The sequence below is a fragment of the Equus asinus genome, chromosome 2 (assembly GCF_041296235.1).
Source record: "Equus asinus isolate D_3611 breed Donkey chromosome 2, EquAss-T2T_v2, whole genome shotgun sequence".
In the NCBI taxonomy this organism is placed as follows: Eukaryota; Metazoa; Chordata; class Mammalia; order Perissodactyla; family Equidae; genus Equus; species Equus asinus.
Window position 1 is genome coordinate 40,886,058 of NC_091791.1, and position 21,978 is coordinate 40,908,035.

Sequence of the window (21,978 nt, forward strand, 5' to 3'; positions counted from 1 at the left end):
GTTCCAGCCCTGGACAGCAAGTAAAATTCAGAGTATGCTTGTCATAGTTGTTTTACTCCCTTTAAAAAAACAAAAAACTATATATGCTATAATCAAACTTAATAGCAGTACAGAATTTGTTCCTTCTCCAATCTTCTCTGTTTCTGAAAATGGAGCCACCAATCTCCTAGCTGCATAAACCAAAAATCAGGACTCATCCTTGATTTCTTCCTCTTTTACCCCAATGTCCAATATGTAACCAAATCATACTGATCTTGCTTCCAAACTTGACACTGAACTCACTTCTCTTAATTACCACTGTCACAACCACGGCACCATATTATTTTGACCGGCCTGTCTGTACTTGCCCCTTTCCTGTTCATTCTTCCATAGCCAGATTGGTTTTCTTAAAACATACATCTGTTCATGCCACTCGGTTGACATATTGTGGCTTCCATGAGGTTGCATGCAGGTTGGGCAACTCTAGTTCATCTTGTAGCTCTGCCATCTGGAATGCCAGCCCAAAATGGAGGTAAGAAAGAAATGGAGGAAGCAAACAGCTTTTAACAGCCTTGGACTAGATGTCACACCCTTCACTTTCCCTCATAATCCACAGACCAAAACTAGTTACATGGCTCCAGCTTAACTGCCAAGTAGGCCAGGAATTGTCAGGGAGCACATGGAATATTTGGTGAGAATGAACTATCTCTGCCAGAGAATGTAAAAAATAGTTCAAATGTATTTCCTAATATTAAACAAAATTAGCTATATGAAAGTACTATAAACTCCATATATTGGTATATTTTACCAATTTAAAAAAGCTTTCTTAAATTTTAATTTACCTCATTTATGGTAATCTATCACTTGGCAGTAATCATTAGTGTCTTACTCTCATGGCTCCCTGAGACACTTTTCTACAAAGACTTAACGTTTAGTAGAGAAAATCCTCACTTTGTAATAATTCATGTTATGACCATGGTTTTTCTATATATTCTACAAGTTTTGGGTCATTTTAAAAGAATTCTGTGGCACATTTCTTTTTAGAAGTAAAAGATCATAATCCAAAAATTGGCTATAGGGAAATGATCTTTACAAGGAAAAGAATATATGTACGTTCTCTTTGCTCCCCAAATTATGTATGTCTACATTTATTCATCATTCATACATTCGATGAATATCTGTTACATTCCAACTATGGGCCAGACTTTATTCTAGATTCAGGTGAATAAGACAGCTCTCCTAGTGCTTACATTCGACATGGAATATTAAAACACATTCCGGCATGATAGAAAGTTAGAATTCCTTGTAAGAAAAATTTCAACAACGTTTAATCTGATATTCTCTTTTTTCCTTGGTACTTTATTTCTGCAGAATTTTTCAGGATATATATTATAAAGTACATGCAATGTTTGTGGAATTGAGGTATCATATCTCCATGAAACATTGTCTTTTCATCTGGTCAATAATCCTAGTTGGATCTTTAGCAATCCTTGAGTTATACTTCCAGGAATATAAAAATTGACCTTCTTTTAAAGGGACGGTAATAAACTCTGAGGCCATATCTGCTTCATCTAAGAAGGTGGAAACAATTCTCTAATTTGAAGTCAGTCTCCTGAGGTTTATCCTCATTTATACAGCTTGTTGGAAGGTACTTCTCTGGAGAGATCTGTCTCACAAAACCAGATCTGCTTTCTGCACATGCAGATAATGGCAGGACCCTAAGGAGTGATGGAGAGGGATAGACTCAAACATGAGTTCTTGGCAAAGTGGGAAACTTCGCTGGCACAGAACCTCCTGAGGCACCTTGTAACAGGGATTCTGTTGATCTGCAAGGATTTATCTTTGCCATGGAATCTGGAAATCTTGTCTTCTTGGTTTGCCACAATGGAAGCCTTCAAGAAGTTGCTTCCTCTGGAAAGGTCAGAACTTTTTGAAAATAATCAGAATTTCCAATTCAGTAGTTAAATGTGATTGGAACAATCAAAAACGTCTCAAGTCCTGAGACTGGGGGTAGGGGAAATATTATCTAAGACCCTAGGTAATGTTGAAATACTTAAGAGGCTTCAGACTTGATTTGCACAATGTATACCTGGGTTTGGGGGAAACCATGGGTCTGCCTCACAGCCTGGAGTGACCCTCCTCTTCCCTCTTGTTCCATCGATGTATACATATGTATTCAATTATGTGTGCTAATTATGTCTCAAATTACAAATAAGATATGTTTTTCCTCTGTTACAGCTTATTTCTATAAAGGAGCAAAGAGAAGTTTTCTATATTTCTAAATTTAGAACAACTTATGTCAGGAGTTTGAAAAGTAAAAAGGAATAAAATGAAAAACCAGAACAATGTTTCTGTATACCTTTTAAAACTCCATGCCCATAATCTTTGTTGAGCCAGGCACTGTGCTAAGTGTTTTGCATGTTTTATTGCATTTCATCTTCACAAAAACTCTGTGAGGTAAATGTGATTATCCCCATTATATAGGTGAGGAAACTAAAGCTTGGAGAAATTAAGTAAAACCATGACTTCAAGCTGAACTTTGTGTCTAAAAAATCTTTATCCTGAAGATCTTAATAAAAAATCCCCACAAAGACTTATCTCTTGCCCCACCACCCACTCTAGAATACATTGAGATTGATTGATACCTGGAAACTAAACTCTTCTTTTTCATATTCTTCCCCAACCTATACTTTCTGCCATTTGTACGTTGAAAATACCAGTGGCTTTTAAAATTCATTTCCTAAAGATGAAATTATAACATCAAATGTGTTATTTGAAATTTCAGTTGCTCCCCTTACCCCCTTCCCAGATTTGAGTTAGCCAAATTCTCAGCACATGCCTCTACCACCAGGCCCAGCAGTCCGCTCCCGCCACTGCCACCAGCAGCCCACCATTGAGAATCCTGGAAATGAAAGGACCTTGGAAATCTAGTTCTCCCACCATCACTCACATGACAAATGATGTTCACTCTCATGGCACACTTCATGAGGATTACTCAAGTTATTAGGAATTCCAAGAGGCCCAGCATTCTCTCATGCTTGAGATCACATATATCAAAATACGTGTAACCAAGAGTAATGTTATTTTCAGAATATACTTGAATCCAACTTAATATTCTTTAAAAATCAAAATATTCTCAATCTTGGGTATATTAATTTAACTATTGTTAGTTATACATGATTTTCCAAAAAGCTGTGACACTGTGAATTATTTTTCCATTTCAGCGCATGCATTGAGTATCTATGGTATGTCAACTACTGTTCTAGGTAGTAGCAGAGCTGAAACTAGACCAAGGCATTCTTAAACAATGTAGTTCTTTTTCTCACCATACTACAAACTAGCTCATTGTGTTTAAGCTCAAAAGTGGGATGTAGGTTAAAGCCCTAAAATCTAGAGGAAACTCAAGAATTAGAAAGCTCAGATGAAGAGAAGTGTTTTCATCACATTGGCCCTGTGGATGACTAGTTTTAGTCTCTTCTTTGAGAACCATGAATTTCTACTCTAGTTACAGCATGGAGTGGCTAGGGAAAGCATAAGCTTTACTTCTCAAATTGTCACTGCCACCTGGACCTCCATTTTATAGACTCATAGAAAATTAAAGCTGAAAGGGGTCTTATGAGAATGGTCTTTTCTAACCCCTTTACTTATGTATGAAGAAACTGAGGCCCAGAAGGAGTTTTTCTCATATTTATTTGGTCAAGCTTTCTGAAGAAACTGGTAAAATCTAATTACTGGAGATGTAAAGTAAGATTAGGGACAGCCAGGAGAAGAGGAGAAGAAAGAAAGGAACAAGCACACATTTGCCAAACATAGTACTAAATGCTTCACACATGTAGGATAGGGACAGCTAAGCCAGAAAAAGAGAATTTATTGGTATTGTTCCTGAAAAATACAGGAGTATAGCTGCAGGCGTGTCTGGATTGATTCAGTCAACATCATGAGGACTTCATTTCTGTCCATTTCTTGACTCTACCTTCTGCTGTGTTGGATTCATTCATAGTACCAAGCATTTCAGTGCCAAGAGTGGCCAAAAAAGAGCACATTTCCCCAAAAGCTTAACGCTAGCCCTAGAACTGAATCTCCTTGACCTGGTTGACCTGGCTTGAGTTACGTACCCATTTCTGAACCAATCACTGTGACCAGAGGAATGGATTAACTGATTAGTTTAACCTAGGTCACCTTTATCAGGGCTGAAAGTGGGGGAGGGTTGATCCCCTAAAACAAAATTTGGATACTGTTGCCATAGAAGAGCCAGTGGATGCTGAGCAAATGATGACTAGTACACAGACATTTGCTTGTCTCATCCTCATAACTAGCCTCAAGATCCATATTTAACTGTACTGTACCATGCCTTCTCTCTAAGGGATACTGGGTTTCTTGAATCTATTAAGTAGATTGCCAGGCAGAAGACCTTCACCATTTCTCTTCACAATTTTGGTTTGAGCCCCTTCATGAGATCCAAAGCCAATGAAGTAGGAAAAGAAATATTAAAATGAATTTGTGAAGGCAATGTGTATTTTTTTCTCCCTAGAGCTAGGATTACTCCCTGCCCAGCCCCCAGGCTCAGACCTGCCTGCTATCCCTTACTCCTATATAGGTCATCCCTTTCTGCTGATCACCTTATCTATTATGAAGCCTTATCTATTTTGAAGATTTGACTCTAGGCCTTGATTCCTACATCTATTCCAGTCTCAGGACTTGAGCATAATTTTCTCTCTAATGGCTAGAAAATTATCCCCAGTGGCCTAGCCCAACCAGTGTTTCCACCCTCCTGACCCCATCTCAAGGCCTCTAGCAGCCAGCACTCACAGGTATTGTGGAAATAGGCAATATGTTCTTTAGTATTCAAGTAGTTTAGTTTACTAGTCAGTATTATTTACTTTCTCAGCTGGCTGGAGAAAGCAGAACACACTCTTCTGTGAACAATTTTCCATTGTTTATTGGAAGATTATTTCCTGAATTTGTATACATTTGCTTATAGTGGAGCTATGGGGAAACATCTTCTGAAATTGGAAGTATGAACTTTAGGGGAATTCTCATTTTATTTTCAACTCATCGTGTGGGGTTTTACACACTTGTTTATATTTAACTAAATGCCTATCAGAATGGTTATCTTATACAGAATTGTTTAGAGGATGTCTGTATATCTTGTTAAACATAAGAAATCCAAGCATATGTAGCCTGGGATAACAAGGATTACAAACATCCATGTGTATCAGTTTTAAAACTTCCCTTCCTAGCCTCTATTTAAAATAACAAATGCATGCATCCATAGATATATTAGTACTCACAGGCCTACAATAAACAAGTCAAAGACCAAAAGAAGAGGACTAATAGGTATGTTAGTTTTTTTAAAAGCTAGTGCTTCCAACTCAATGACAGAGAAGTTTCTTAGGGTCACATATGGAACCAGAGCTATAATTGTTCAGCTGTGAGCATTCAGTGCTGTCAAATTCTAAATGTGCTGTTGCTTTTGTCCAGTGGAGCTGACCCTGTTTATTCAATAGATGGAGGAAAGCTTGCTCTACCCATCCATACCTGCCAGATGCAGACAAATAACAGAACTGTTATTTCATTCATTCATCTGTTCATGCAAGTATTCAACACATATCGATTCTTACCATGTGCCAGACACTGAGGTAGGTATTAGAAATATAAAATAATCAAGACAGGATCCATAGTTCAGGTAGCTTTCAGTCTAGAGGGAAGACAGACAAGTAAATAGAAAATTAAAACCCAATATATAAATACTGTGATTCTGCAATGCACTTTCCTTCCATGATGCACCATTTTCTGAACTTTAGATTCCCCATCAGTGAAGTCGAAGGTAAGTGTGACAGAACAATAAAGCCACAGTAACTCTAATCCTCTGACGTGGAGTCAGCCCTGATAGGTAGGTTTTCCAAATAACACTAGATTAGCACTTACTGTGTGCCAAACTGTGAACCGCTCACTCTACATGGATTTAATCTACACAGTGATCCTAAAGTTGGCACTGTTGTTGCCAGAAGGACCAAAAAAAGGCAAATCACTGGAAAAGAATATGCAAATTGTGTTTGTATCTGAAAATACTACTCATAACTAACTCATAAGTAGCTAACTAAAACCTAAAAATAAGATAAGGTACATTTTAACCTAGCGGATTAGCCAAAATTACCCAGTGCTGGTAAGAGTACGGAGAAACCAGAGCTCTCGTATGCTCTTGGGGGGAGTGAAATTTTGGAGGACTATTAAGCTATATCTGAAATAATTTTAAATGTGCTTACTCTCTGACTCAGCAATTCTATTTCCAGGAATTTATTCTAGAGATAGTGTCACATAAGTGCAACAAAGATCTGCAAATAAATGTGCTCATTACAGCATGACTCGTTACAGCAGCAAACTGGAAAAAATGAAATATCCGGCCAAGGCAGACTGACTAAGAAACCGTGGTAATTCCATGCTATTAAATTAAGTAGGGCCTCATGAACTGACAGAAAGCTATCCAAGATATGTTAAATGAACAAAAGCAAGTTAAAGAACAATAGCTAGAGAAAGATTGTATTTCCGTTTTAAAGAGGAGAGTAGGTATGCGGGCTCAGGCTCCTGTGTAGAAAATTTCTGGAAGGATACCTGGGAGACTGTTGACAGTCATTACCCTGATGACTGGGACTGTCAGACCTAAGATAGAAGTGATACTTTTCTTTATTTTTCACTGTATACCCTTTCACACTTTGAGTAGCCTTTTTTCCCTACAATTTTGTAATTTACGTAAAAGTAGTTTTAAAACACCAAAAATAATTTCACACTCTCTTTCCTTTAAAGAATCCCACTGCATAATCACGTACTCTGAGAAGAGCTATTTAATTTAAAACAGTCATTTCAAAAATATATTTGTCCAAAGAATTTCGTTGTTGTTGTTTTGCCTAATCACGATTAATATGTCATGGGACACCCTGTGGGCAACACGGACCTAAGGAATCAGAGAAGCACTATGATCGGCCTCAAGTCAAACAGCCAGGAGTGAGGAGAGGACATTTCTGACGTGAGATCCAAATTCAACTGATGCCCCTCAAAAACTGACTGTGCAGTCAGGATGGAGAAAGGGATCTGATTCATTCATCCTAAATAAAGCATATTTTGTTCCTTAGGGGGTAAAAAAGAATAGCACTCTAGGATTTCCTGTAAATCTTAGGTGGTATATCACAGTTTCCTAGGAAGAGATAGACACTACCTTCGACAGGAAGGGAAAAAAAGACTTTTAAACTTGAGTCGTATTTCCTGTCATTTAAAAGAGTTTCGTTTCACCCTATCATTTCCTTCTTCTTAATAGATATTTTACCTTTAAAAAGGGAAGTAGGAGCTTGTCAGGTAATTTTGGTATCTAGTTGCTGACAAGAATACAATTTCCCCATTCATTTCTCTTTTGAATCTTTTTCAGGTCAATTACCCTCTTCTGTCAGTTCTCTAGATACTGTTCTCTTACATCTCCCAAATGAGGCTGTTCATTCAAACTTCTTCAATGATTTTAATTGGATATTTAAAGCAATTGCTATTATCAATTAGTACAGTCCCCTACCTCCAGGGAGATAATAAGGAAGCAAATAAAACAACTATTTCTCCTCAAAGATGACAGGATAAAAATGAAATAAGTAAAGGGGAGGGCTGTGATTAAAACCATCTTTTCTCTGTGCCTGGCCCATGCTGTCATTTCAGAAGTTTACACTTCTAGAACCTTACTTTTCAGTTAAAACCCTAAAATTGTGTTTAATGAATGTAAATACTATAGAAGTAACTGCTGCAGATAAAGCTGGAGGTAATGAAGTTGCCCAGGACGTGAGTAGGGCTCTCATAGATGAATTTTGGCCTCTGTAACCTATACCTAAGTTTATTAAAAAGCAACTAAAATCTGCAGGTGGTCCCTCTGAACAGTGAGGCCTAGTTCCTGATTCTGGGCCAGTGGTAGACACACAGAACAGCAGACATGCTGCCAATGAGTTGGAATGCCAAATGGAAGAGTACTATATGCTTGTTTGGGTTGGCTCTGCTAGGAAGGCGAGGAAGGGGAGAGAGACATCAGGAGCATGTATCTTTCCATTTCAGTCTCCCTTTCCCCTCCCTACTCTTCTTCCTTTGCTTTTCCCTACTATTCTTTCATCATCAAGGGTGAGTTAGATTTTTTTGTTGGACTTACTGATGTGATTGGCTTACTCTCCATTACATTTGCTGCTGGGCCCTGAAGCCATTTGAAAGAGTAAATTGTAATAAGAGCTTTCATGGCTAGAGGGCAAGGATAATTGAGCCAGTACCCCACGGAGTGAGGAGAGGGAAACTTACCAGCAATTTCCACTGCCAGGAGGAAGGAGACGTGAGAACTGACCACCCCCGAGCTGTATGGCTCTCAACTCCTTGTCCATTTCCTCTATTCACATGAATCTGTCTGTTTCCTGAACTTCATGTGCACACACTGCTGATACCATACCATTTAGTAGATAACAGTTCTCTAATTGTTTTGTCTGCGTGTCATCTCCCCTATTATGATGTAAGCTTCTGAACGGCCTCAGTTTCTCACAGTACCAAATACTGCACTAGACACCCACATGCTCATTTGATTGAATCAGTAATTAAAGAAACATTTTACCCATTTCTTGATGCCCTTGGTCTGCAACTGTAGTGTCTGTCACTCCTTAAGTTTCTTTAGTCTTCTACTTCCCTGTCAGAGATGGAATCTAGAACTGGCCTTAAGGGAACGAAATCTCTGCCCCTTGATAGATACTGCCAAAAATGAAGTTTATCAGATGGAAAAGGTCTTTGAGGTATTTGCATGTGAATAAGGGTATCCCAGTGGGTTTGAGCTTGCTGCGTTATCAAGAATGTATATATCTCATGTAGTGACAGAAGTAGGAAATCAGATACGGTGACAAATTTGGGTCAGAAGTGCAAGGGTAATATTCTAAGTTAATTTTGGCCATATATCCAATTTTCTAGGACAATATAAAAAATGCATTCTTCCTCCATTGTTTTGTTAAGTTTTCTTATCCTATACTAAATACTTAATATATTTTAGGATTTTTTCCAGAGAGATCAATTCTGATTTATTGACCATTATTGTTAGTCAGTACCAGACTGTTTTAATTGCTGTGGCTTTACAGTGCATTTTTAAATATAAAGCAAAGTAAGTTTCCACTCACTGATATTTTTTTGAGAAAAAAATTTAAATATTCTCATTGCCTTAGTTTTTCCTTTAGAATCATTTTGTCAAATTCAAAAAAACTCTTGTAGAACTAATTAAGACATTTTTCTTACTAGTTATTGCTGGTATATAAGGTAATCAATTTAATATCATACATTTTTTAAATTAATTTAATGGATTTTATATTGGTTCACTATTATTTTAAATCATATGATTTTTTCTTCTTCCTGATAATTATAGTTCTTATTTCTATTTTTTATCTTAATGCACTGACCAGAGCAATGTTAAATACCATTGGTATTACTGAACACCCTTTGTTTATGCTTATTTTACTGTGCTAACCCATATTATTTCATTGTGAAGTATGATATAAACCATCAGCTTAATAAAGATATTCTATGTCATTTTGAGAAAGTCACCTTTTTTAATATTGTATCTTTTTTCCATGAATTGATATTAAATATGAATGGATGCTTTTTAAATATATATTGAGGTTATCATGTTTTTCTTAATTGTACCTATTAATATGCAAATATATACCTATTAATCTTAATAAAGAATGGTCTATAGTTTGATGTGTGTGTTTAAATGTATAAATGTGATGTGTGTGTCTAAAATGAATATACACTAGCTTGACAATTTGTAAAAAATCACAAGTAAAGCAACCAGGTCCTTAAGTCTTTTTTCTTTTTTTTAATTAACGTATTTAACGTATTAAATAACGTAGTGTATTTTGGTTTATACTGATATCTTTTATGTTGAGTTAATTTTGATAACTTATTTTCCAAGAAAACTCACCTTGTTTCTTTAAGATTTAAAGTTTATTAGCATGGACACGTACACTTTTATGGCATTAAAGAACTTCTCTGTATCTGATATATCTTATCTGGCAGAGGAAGACAATGGGGATGCTTTTCTGTCTTTAAGTGGAGTAGAAAAAATGAAAAAGAAATAAAATATCTTCCCTGAGATGCCAAACCACATATCCACCCTCAGGCAGATTTGGTGCCAGAATTCATTCCACCAGTATATTTTAAAAATTTAGTTAAAGTAGTCCTGGGCATTGTTGCCCCCAAGGCATCTGGCAGAAACAAAAGTAAATTTCCAAAGGAACACTCTTTAAACTCAGACCTTAAAGAATTTCTCAGATAAAATTCCTAGGAACACAGCTCACAATAGAAAAAAGAAAATGACAAAACACACAAGGAAACACAACATCATGAGCAACAGCCATTCAAAACAACAAAAGCAGAATCAAACTCAAAGACTACAGATTTTGAAATAACCAAACACACAATATACTATATTGAACATGTTTAAAGAAAAACAAGAGAGTACTGTCAGTATAACCAGGGAGAAAGAAGCTATCAAAATTGATCATGCAGATTTGAAAAATAGTATTTTCACAAGTGAACAATAAAATAACTTAAACTCAAAGTTCAAAGGAGAAATTGAACACCAGAATAAGCACAGATGTAGGGAGAATGGTGAGATGAAAGATAAATTAGAAGAAATTACATAGAATCTAGCATAGAGAGACAGAAATGGAAAATATTAAAAAGACATCAAGGCACATGAAGATAGAAGGAGAATATGTACCATGTCTCTAATTAGAATTCCATGAAAACAGAATGGAAAAAATGAGAAGAAACTACTGGCTGAATGATTTCCAAAATTAATGACACAAATGAGTCTTCAGATTCAGAAAACCCAGTGAAGTCAAAGAAGGTAAACAAAAAGAAACTCAAAGCTCAGGATATCCAAGCAAAACTGCAGAACGCCGAAGGCAAAGAGAAAACAATTGAAGCATCCAGATATATAAGAAAACTGCTTGCAAAGGACCTACTATCATATTAAGACTTGACTTCTTGGGGCTGGCCTGGTGGAGCAGCGGTTAAGTGTGCACGTTCCTCTTCTCAGCGGCCCGAGGTTCACTGGTTGGGATCCTGGGTGTGGACATGGCACCACTTGGCAAGCCATGCTGTGGCAGGCATCCCACATATAAAGTTGAGCAAGATGGGCATGGATGTTAGCTCAGGGCCAGTCTTGCTCAGCAAAAATAAGAGGATTGGTGGCAGATGTTAGCTCAGGGCTAATCTTCCTCAAAAAAAAAAAAGACTTGCCTTCTTAACAGCATTAATAAAAGCTAACCTAGATTGGAATTATTTCTTTAAAATGCTGGGAGAAGATATTTTCAATCTATTACTATATACCAAGGAAAACTATCTTTCACGAATAAGGGTGAAATAAGACATTTTTAGAAAAACAAAAACTGAGAAAACTTACCTTCAACAGAACCTCATTAAGGAACTTCAAAAGAAGAAACTTTTGGAAAAAGAAAATGACCCTGGAGAGAAGATGTGAGACCCACAAAGGAAGCTGTGAATAAACAAACATTGACTGTATTAAACAAAACTAAAGAAATAAATCTTGGACAACAAAAGCATATAAAATCAGAGCTGAAATATTCTTAGGTTCTTATGTTATTTAGGATAAGGATAAAGATATTAACTTTTGACTTTAATATGGGTGGTTAAATCTATGGGTAATCACTAAAAATAAAAATAAACTATATAACTTCCAAACTAATAAAGAGGAAGAATGGAATAAGGGGTAAAAATGGTTTAATCAAAAAGAAGGCAAAAGTAAAAAAAATTTTAAAAAAAAGAAATGTTGAAAAAGTGGAACAAATATAAAGCAGAAAGTAAACTTTAAGGGTAAAGGCATTTCTAGATGTAAAGATGTTCACAACATATTGTTAAAAGGCATCAGGAAAGTGAAAGCAGGGACTCAGACATTTGTACATCTATGTTCATAGCAGCATTACTCACAATTTGATTACAATACAGTAGTCAAATTCAGAGACAGAAATAGAATGAACCTAGAGTAGGCAAATTTAGAGGCAGAAATGGTGGTTGCTAGGGCCTGGGGAAGGGGGAAGTGAGGGGTCAGTGTTTAATGGGTATGGAGTTTGAGTTTGGGAAGATAAAGTTCCGGAGATGGATGGCAGTGATGGTTACAGAACAATGTGAATGTACTTAATGCCAGAAAACTTAAAATAGGTTAAAATGGTAAATTTTAGGTTATGTCTCTTTTCTCTCAGTAAAAAAACCAAAAAAACAAAAAGCCTGCTGTGTCTATACCCAGGAATAATCTGCCACTGTTTCTGGGGTATTAATATAACAATTAACCTTAATATTTTAAGAGAAGTCAACTCTGTTATCTCTTTCTAAAGTTGCTCTTACTACAGTGTAGAGGTCAAAACAACATTATCAAGGAATGCCTTACGTTTGTGTAGCACTTTATATTTGAAGAAAGGCTTTTATGTGTCCTAACTCATTTAATCCTCATGACACCTTATAACATAAGTAGCCTTACTCCGTTTCAATTGATGGAAGAAAGTGAAGCCTGAGAAATTTAGTTGTCCAGGACCACAGAGCTAGTAGGATGCAAAGGTCCAAATACTTTTCTTCTGACTAAAGCTGTTGATCTCCCGATGTACAGAAATGTTGTCTACTTACTAATGAACTTTACACTTAAAATGCCAAAAGCAAAGTGCTGTGCTTGTTAAACTGAATAAAGAAAAGAAAGAGAAAGGTAACATCATTACCTTCTCAGTGACCAAGGAATAATGATTATACTGAATTTATGCTCTGAATCCTATTAACGTATTTGTGGCGTTTTATAGAGCTCTATTTCCAAACCTTGGTCACATTTAAACTCTGGTTGGCTGTTTGTATTTTTGGACTTTAGCTTCTAAAAATACCCTTTAATTTGGGGTTTGGGGGAGCTTTCCCTTAAAACTCATCGTTTTAGGTTGCAGCTATTCAAATTTTAACCTAAATTCTCCAAAAAAAAATGTTGTTTGATTCCAATAAAAACAAGTAGCCAGGTTTTTCTGTCATTGTTATGCAAGAACTGTTTCATTTTGGGTCTTAAATTTCCTTTTTTATTGCTCTCCTAGGAGTGGATGGCTAATGTAAATGGGAGAAACCTGGCAAGGCACCATCCCCACTCTCAGTCATTTTACGAGTTCTCTCTAGAACAAATGGCTGGGTCACTGCAACCTGATTCTTAGCACGCAGCTAGCATTCATTTTCCTTTGAAGCTTGCCATAGATAAGTCAACTCATAACTCCAACTCTCCTGCTTCAGAATGCTTCCCCAGTAGCTTTCTCTGTCTCTGGGAAGATTGGGTACCTCATGGAAGAGTGGTGGCTTTGACAACCCCTTGCTGTGGACAAGCCTCCCCAAATTTATTAACTGATAACATAAATAACACTCCCTGAGGCAATATGAATAGGTTTCTCACTGTGATGGTATTCAGTGAAAGAATTTGAGATTTGGCACTCCTTGGTCCTTCCCTCTGTGTGGTACCTGTAAAGTCTACACTGACGGGTTAAACATTGAATGTTCAAAGAGATGGTCCATCTATTTTCTCTTTCAAGTTGTTCCAGCCACTGTGAGGTGAAAACGGTGGACAATTTCCTTACCGTTGCATTTACTGCACAGCTTCTGAAGTCAGATCTCCCACCTTTTACATATAAAAATGTTTGGAAGCACTCCACTTTAAAAATTCGCAGCATTTTGGGACTCTCTTCTCTGATATTTTGCTGTAAAGTTCATAAGCCAGAGTTCTCTGAGCCGAGTGCAATGGAAAAATGAAGTACTTTTACAAAATATAACTCACAGCTATCATTTGGGCAATGCCAGGGAAACTTTTCCCTTGTATATATCTGATTTATTGCTTCTGTTCCCATAGCTTACATTTATTAAGAACTTACTCTGTGCCAGAAACTGTGCTGAGCACTTCACATGTTTTGTGTTATTTAATCCACACCACAGACCTATGTAAAAGGAGCTAACTTATTCTCATTTTATGCGTGCACACACAGACACACACACACACACACATAAAGAGCTTAAGTGAGCACATAGCAAATAAGTGGCTTATGTTGTTCAACTCTTTTTTTCTGTGTAAAGTTGTACAAACCTACCTCAAAGAGATAGTGGTCTTACTCTTTACAATCTCAAATTAAAGAATTTTCAGAATTAGGCTTGCCAGCCCCGTCAGTACCTTATACACTTTAATATTTTCCTCTTTCAACTTTCATATTATTTCGTATACTTCACATCTATTACTATTTTTCCTCAACTTTCTCTTCTGCATGATTTAAATGAATAATAATAACAGGCAAACTCTCATTATCATTTCTTACAAGATTGTATTTCTAATGCCCCAGTCACTTTGCTTTCAACTTCAAACTTTATTTGACTTTCTCATATTCTACTAAAGAATGAAAGATACGAAGCAGACACTCATCATTTGTAATTGTGAAAATACAGAAAAAAAATTCAATGGCAAATAAAAATGGAAAGTAGCTCCATGTTATGAATGAGGCAGATTTTTGTTTTTAATGCCACTTAAAATATAAAGAATATTATGAGGTCAAGCCTGTTTTTAGAGAGAAGCTTGATTTTTTTTTAAAGCGGTGAAGATATTTTATTCTGGCATTTGTATAATTTCAACAAAATATTTTTGCAATCTATTTAACATAAAATCAATAAGTATTTACTGAACATCTATTTTGTTTTCACAACTTAAGGAGAATATAGACTGTGTATAAGAAATGGCTCCTGCCATGAATTGCTTATAGTTTAGTGGATGAGAGAAGATGAACATCTCCAATAAATTTAATTATACCCAAGGCAGTACGTATTGGTGTTATTCTTACCCTTCCTTCCAGTTCTTTCTCAAGACCTGAAAAATTGTTCTCTAAAACAAATCTTGAATCCGTCCTCCTCTTTAGGGAAGCTTTATTTTGAATTTCAGAAATAGCCTCATTTTATACTTCAAAGACTAGAACCTGTTTTTCCTCCGTTTATTGGACTATTATCTGATTATTGTGATCAGTTCTTAAATCTGGATTGAAATGCTGAGAGACACTTCTATGTTACGCCCTTTAAGATGAGTCTTTATGTTCCTCTTCCACCAGAGTCATCGGAAATCGGGCCTTCCCTTGTGGTTCACACGACTGTTCCATTTGGAGTTACACACTTGGAGCACAGCACTGAGGATGTGCAGGAGTTAATCTTCCAGCAGCTGGAAGACATTTTGCCAGGTTTGCCTCCACCAATTGCTACCAAATGCCAGAAATGGAGACATTCACAGGTAATCAGAGAATCCAGTGGTATGAGTACAGTTTTCTTAATAAGTCAGCAGAATTGACTTTACTTTTTCTCATCCTTTGTCACTCTCTAAAGGAAATTAACAGTATGATCTTTAGAGCAAATACACGTTTGCCCAATGCGTAAGTGTAAACTTCTACAGGTTTTATTGTCCCGTTATTTCTCAATAAAAGATATATGCAATTTTCCCCAATGTTCTGTTCAAATTCTTGCCTCGTAAGACTTACACACCCTGAAAATCTGGGGTTTCCTATGCAGGAAAGCAGGTTATATATCAAAATGCAGCTGTTTCTCTGGGGTTTTCTAAATCAGTACTGTGGTTATATAGAAACCACTCTAACCTCTCAAATTTTTGCTATATGTCAAATTAACCTTGTAAGTGTATTTTGCTACCACAATTTTCATTTGTATTAAGTTCCCACTTTGGTTTTGACTGCTGCCAGCAGAGCTCTTTGGGGGACGAAGATGAATACCTGTATGGAGCAGCTAGTTGAGCTGTTTTCAGGGTTGGATGAACCTGGTGATCACTCTACTAGTTCAAACTTAAAGCTCTTTACACTAAGTTAATGTTGACTTTTCTGAAAATCTCTGCATATTCCAACAGAAGTTTGAGTGTTTGCAGAAAAAGCCTTTTGATCTGTAAACTCAGTTGTGAAGTCATTTGGGGACAATGGAGTAAAGGGCAGAAGGAGGAAAGAAGCAATGAGTTGTCTGTTTTTTCCCTAAGATTTCTGGGTCCATTGATTAGCTGATTTATCAGCACCATTGGTTACCCAAGCTGTGAAGCCTTTAGAGAAAGTGATGTGAGAAATCGCAGCAGATTTTGTGTATTTAAAGGGCTTTCCAAAATCAGAGGAAATGGTAAATGACTTCCTAAAATATTACAGCAGGTCTATCTGTTTACTCACATCTTCTCAAGTTAAATTATACAGTGAACCTTTGGGGGAAAATATTTACTTAAACATGTCATGGTCACTTTAGAAGACTTGACTTTTTCCTTTTAAAAGCATTGAAAAATCTCAATAGCTAGTGTCTTGAAGTGATATTTAACTCAATTTTAGTTTGGCTTGAAAAAGAAGACAGGCAAATAATCTTGTTGATATAATTTGAAGCTGGATATATTACACAGCAAGTCACTTCGCAATTTATAAATATTCCTTTAAAAGAAACAATGGCTTGTGTGTTTCTTCTTGTGATTTCCTTAAAACAATTTATTAATAAACTGAAAAAATGGCTTAAAATCTAGTTATTTCTTAAAATTTTTTGTGTTAATAGAAACAGATTTGGCCTAACCACAAAATTGCCTACTCAAAGTTGTGCCATATCACAAAATTTAATAAAAAATCCTTGAACACAAAGTACATCCAAACCCTAACAATGATTTTTATTACAATTTAGATGTTCTCTCTTGAAATTATCCCAGTACATATACAGCTCTGTAGTCATGAAATCTACATTAGCTGCAAAGCCTAAAAGGCAATAAGTTGTCATTCAAACTTAGAAGTTTGCATTTTCCACTATTCATACACTTCTCATAGTACCTTGAGCATCATTCTACAGACCATAGCATTGTCATTTATGGCAAAGATCAGACCTATGTTGTGAGATTGATAGGTATGTAGATAGATAGATAAATAATCTCCCACATCACCTTAGAAAAAGAAATAATTAATGACAGGTCTAGAGACTTAATAGCATCTAATTAGTTTTCAATTATTATTCCCAAGAGAAATTTCTCCAGTGCTTTTAAAAGGTCCATTTTAACCTTTGAAATGTGACATAATATATGTACCCCTCTTTTCTTGCCATCCCAGCACACATGATCTACCTTCAATGAATTCATAGATGTTTGTGTATGAATATGATCTAATGTAGCTCTTAAACTGAAGGGAAGTATGGTGTAGAAACAGGGACAAAAAGGAAAGAAGAACAGCCAACTGATTTTGAAATTGCCCTCATTTCTGAGTAGAGGTACAGTCTCCTTGCATGGGAAATCCCACCCATGTTTTCTTCCAGCCTGGGTCTCACCCTGTGATTCTTTTCTTTTCCTCCTTCCCCTACACTTCTCCTATTCTTCACACTCCACCCCCTTCCTTTTCTTCTCTATCTTTGACAAAGAAATGATAGGGCCCTTCAAACCTTCGTTTTACAAAATCCCAGATAGACCACTGAACTGGTGTCCCCTGCCCCAGGCAGTGGTGAGTGATGTGGATTCCCCATCCTAGACCCCTGTGGTTTGACTCTTTATCTCCATTCATTTTATTTTTCTCCCTTTTTCTCTTCTTTTGTGATCCCTACACTGCATCTTGGCACCCAGTGACTGTAGAGGGTAGGAAGAAGAAGAGAAAGAGAGATAGCAATGATGAGTAATGATCAGCACGATAGTGTGGCCAGCCTGGAGCTGGGCAATTCAAAGACGTGATCTCATTTAATATCTAAGGCAGCCTTATGAGGTTGCTCGTTTTAACCCACTACAGCGATGAGAAAAACAAAGCCTCAAAAACATGAAATAAATTCCCTAAAGTCCCATAACTAGTAATGACAAAACCAGTCTACCTGCCTCTTGAGTCCTTCCGTCCTTTTCACTGACTTCTGTTTCCTATGGCTGCCGTAGCAAGTTACCACAAGTTCGGTAGCTTTAAAACAACATAAACATATTATCTTAAAGTTCTGGAGGTCAGAAGTTCAAGATGGCTCTCACTAGGCTAAAATCAAAGTGTTGGCAGGGCTGTGTTTCTTTCTGTAAGCTCTAGGAGAGAATCCACTTTTCTTTTTGCCTTCTACATCTTCTGGAAGCTGCCAACACTCGTTGACTTGAAGCCCCTTCCTCCATCTTCAGAGCCAGCAACAGCCAGTCAAGTTCTTCTCATTTTGCATCACTCTGACCTTTTCTTCTGCCTCGCTCTTCCTTTAAGGACCCTTGTGATTACATTGGGTCCACCTGGATAATGCAGCGTAATCTCTCCATCTCAGGTTCAACTGATTAGCAACATTAATTCCAACTGCAACCTCAATTCTCCCTTGGCATGTAACATAACCTTTACAGGGTCTGCGCATTAGAATGTGGACATCCTTGGGCAGGAGGGAGGGAGCATGATTTCTGCCTATATACCCTTCTTTTCCCCAGAACTCCTTGGTAACCTTTATGAGGCAGTATGTCCTACTCCCCTCATAAAACCTCTGGGGAGAGCATCAGCCTTTTAAGGCTCAAGCCGCTTTAAGGAAGTGGCTACTATCTGAATGATATTCTTACTCAGAATGTCTTTTGATAAGGGAGTCTTTTGTGTGGGGACAGTTTCTTGTTTCCCTGATGTTGCTCTCCCTTGCCTAGTGCTGCCTCTAAAGTCATGTATCCACATTGGAAGCAGGGGGTTGAAAGATGTTTGTTCATTTATTCATTTGGTTGCTCATTTATTCAATAGGCATTTAACAAATGCCTACAACATGCCTAGTACTCTACTCATGGGACCCTAGAGACTAATATTTACTGAAGGCCTTCTACCAAAGACACTAAATTGAATTTTTTTGTCTTGAGTAAGATAATTGTGCTTTCTTGTGGGTGCTGCTCTTAAATGAGGAAAGAGCTAGATGAAGAAAGAAGGCGTGTTTGAAAGACTTGGGAGCTGCTCTGCGCCTCCCTTTTGGGGTTTGAATAAAACACTTGAGTAGGTGGTTCAAACAAACTTAGCAAAGCAATGGCATATTTTTCATGGTTCTCAGTTCCTCCCTTTTGCAGCTATTTGCCCTCCATAATTTAAATGTTTATCCAGTTAATATAAATTGATGCCTAGGCTGTGATGCCTTGAATTTAGGTTTCTGTAACAAGTATGATATATTAATCCTTTCAGCAGAAGAGTAATAACTAGAAATGCCTTTCCATGTACCTTGGCTAGGGACATTTAATCAGTTTGATAGCCCTAACACTCTCACCCCTACTATTTGCTGTGCTTTTCAGAGTCTATGATGATACCTTTCTCAAACCATAGTAAATGTCTGATTTGCTTGTAAGTTTAACTCTAATTTTCCCCTGTCTTTCTTCAGTTCCCGAAAATGTCAGTGGCCCTTTCCCCCGCTTTATTTGGCACATTCATGGATTACTTTATTTTTTAAATATCACTGAATGTATTTTCAAATACCAAGGAGATGTGGAGAGGAATTTCAGGAGAGGGGAAGGAGAAGCGGACATGGTGAAAGAATACATTGCTATCTTTGGCAAAATAAGGGGGATTTGGACTAGCCTATTAAGCTTTTCGGTAGAATTAGAAATCAGTTATCTTCTGTGGTAACATTTCTTCATTTGGTCTTTTGCCCTGAGGTTGTGCTGTCTTCTCTCTGATAAAAGCTATGAACATGACTATTCTCATCATTTCAAAATATGCATGTACACATAAACACAAAAATTGCATACAATTATGAGGATTTGTAAGCAACCTAAAGTCTTCCCATGAATCCAGCATTAAGAACACCTGCTATAAATATTTTATTACCATAACTGAGTATATCAAGAGCCTCTCATGGCTCAGTCTTGTGTTGCAGTCAAAGAAATACAATTCCGCAACCAAAAGGAATTTAAAATAATTCCAATGTTTACTACTACCTCTATAGAACTTGAAAGAGTATCCCAAGTTCATCATCCTCAGCAGTACTTTTTAACGTTTCTCTTCTCGTTCCTTACATATCCCACTTCACGAAGCTCCCGTAAATCTTCTCTTTGTACCCTTAACTCTTAATTCCTCATAAAATTTTTCCTAACGATCAACCATGTGAATTTATCTCTTTTTCTCTCTTTCCTCTCTTTAGCTTCCCATTCATATTCTTCATTTTTGACTGTATCCTTTTTTTTTTCCCTTTAGACAAGGAAATATTTGCCCTTTTCAATGTAAATTCTCCATTTTGGCTTCCTCAGGTCTTCCCCCACTGATTACCTCAGTTGGCGTAGTACTGCTCAGGAGTTAGAAGGAATATAAGAAAAAAAAGGAAATGTACGATAGCTTAAGGCCAGAATTTTCCTTTGAGGTTTGTGTTTGGTAGAGGAGAGGATTGTGTATACATGGAAGAGCCTGAGACCACACATATGCTTATATTATTCCCTCATGAGATTACTTTCTGGTGGTAACTGTGTCTAATTTCATCTTTGGAAGGTAGGGTGGTAATTGATATTTTCATTTTTTCTTTCTCTTTCTTATGGATTTTCGATTGTATCACCCTCATTTTCTTCTTTCAGGTAGGTTGGAACTGGAAAGCAGCGACTGATTGTATGAATATAATAAAGCTATAAATTCAAAGGATTGTCCCTTTCAAAATAGTGAGTCACCTTGATAAGCTACACCCTTCCTTCAACAAGATTGGGCATCTCTTTCAGAGCCTGACACATATTCTTCAGCATTTAATCAGTCGAATCAGGCCTTTGAAAGTTGAGCTTGAATATGATGTTTTAGGAACAACCAAAGTCTTTTGGACTTAAAGATTTTTAATAAAATGGATGGTCAATCTTTACAATTTTCTTAAATGTTTTAGAGATGCAACTAAAGAAATGTAGCTTTTTGTATTTATCTGTTTTAGTGTGGCTGGTAAGCTGATTCTAAAAACGTTTTAAAGCTGGTACCCCTAAAAGACATTGGCCAGTAAATCGTTACAGATTTAAACATATGACCTTCTAGGATAAGTACTTTGAAACACAATAGTCAATTGTGTTTATTGGTTAAAGCACATTAGGTGTGTTGTTTTATAGTTTATTTCCACAATAAAATCATACATTTATGGTCATTCTGCCACTATCCTATGACTTTTCTCCCATATTTGTGCTTTATAATTCCTGGATTTTTTAATAATGTAATATGATTATGATCTTGGGCTTTGGAGTCAGATGGACTTCAGTTCAAACCTCTGCTCTCCATGTGCCTTTCAGCAGGCTAGACTGCTACTCTGTGCGCACAGGGCCCCATCTATAAATGAGAACAACTGAACCTACCTCATAGGGTTGTGGTTGGAATGAAATGAGAGAACAGTAGAAAACATGTACTACAGACACTAGTTCAGAGCAAGTTCTCAATAAATATTACTAAATAGTGGTAGCAAGAGGAGGAGGAGGAGAGGAGGTGGGGTGAAGACGCTTCCATGGTCATTTCTTACTTAGTAGCTTAGCTCTATGTGTCCCTTGCTCTCTTTTCTTGATTATCTCTCTTCATGCCTACAAGGTATCCCACTTTTTCTTTTTTCTTTGTCACTGGCTTCTCTTTCCAGAATTTCTCTCTTTTCTTTTCTCTGTGTTTCACATATGCAGATAGTTCTGGACAGGGATGTTTCAGAAGGACTGATTCAATGCCAAGAGCTATGGCACTTAATCATACCACAGGGATTATTGAATAACATCAGAAATAGGTGAGATAAAAGTGATGGATCCCTGTGTACACAAGGAACTCTTGTCAGTTGGGTTTTTTTTAAGCCGATAGATTTTTCAGCTTCTTGCCATTCATTCCTAAACTAACTTGCACATTTTCCAGTGTTTGGTAGTTTAACACATTTATGCCATGAGTCAACATTTCCTGGCATGAAATTATAGCCACAAGAGCACACTTGCCTATGTGCCGTAAGTTTACAGTAACCTATGGAAGGCCAAAACAGGCCCTTTGGGATCAG

At 36.9% G+C, this 21,978-nt stretch overlaps 1 protein-coding gene across 3 annotated transcripts in view; it reads left to right on the top strand.

The window, feature by feature from the left end:
- RNLS (renalase, FAD dependent amine oxidase) overlaps nucleotides 1-21,978 on the top strand; it is a 253,211-nt gene that overhangs the window by 212,553 nt on the left and 18,680 nt on the right. For all 3 annotated transcript variants that reach the window (XM_044754831.2, XM_070487634.1, XM_070487629.1), the window contains one exon: nucleotides 15,147-15,322. In XM_044754831.2, the coding sequence (XP_044610766.2) occupies nucleotides 15,147-15,322 (176 nt within the window). The remainder of the gene's footprint in view (nucleotides 1-15,146; nucleotides 15,323-21,978) is intronic.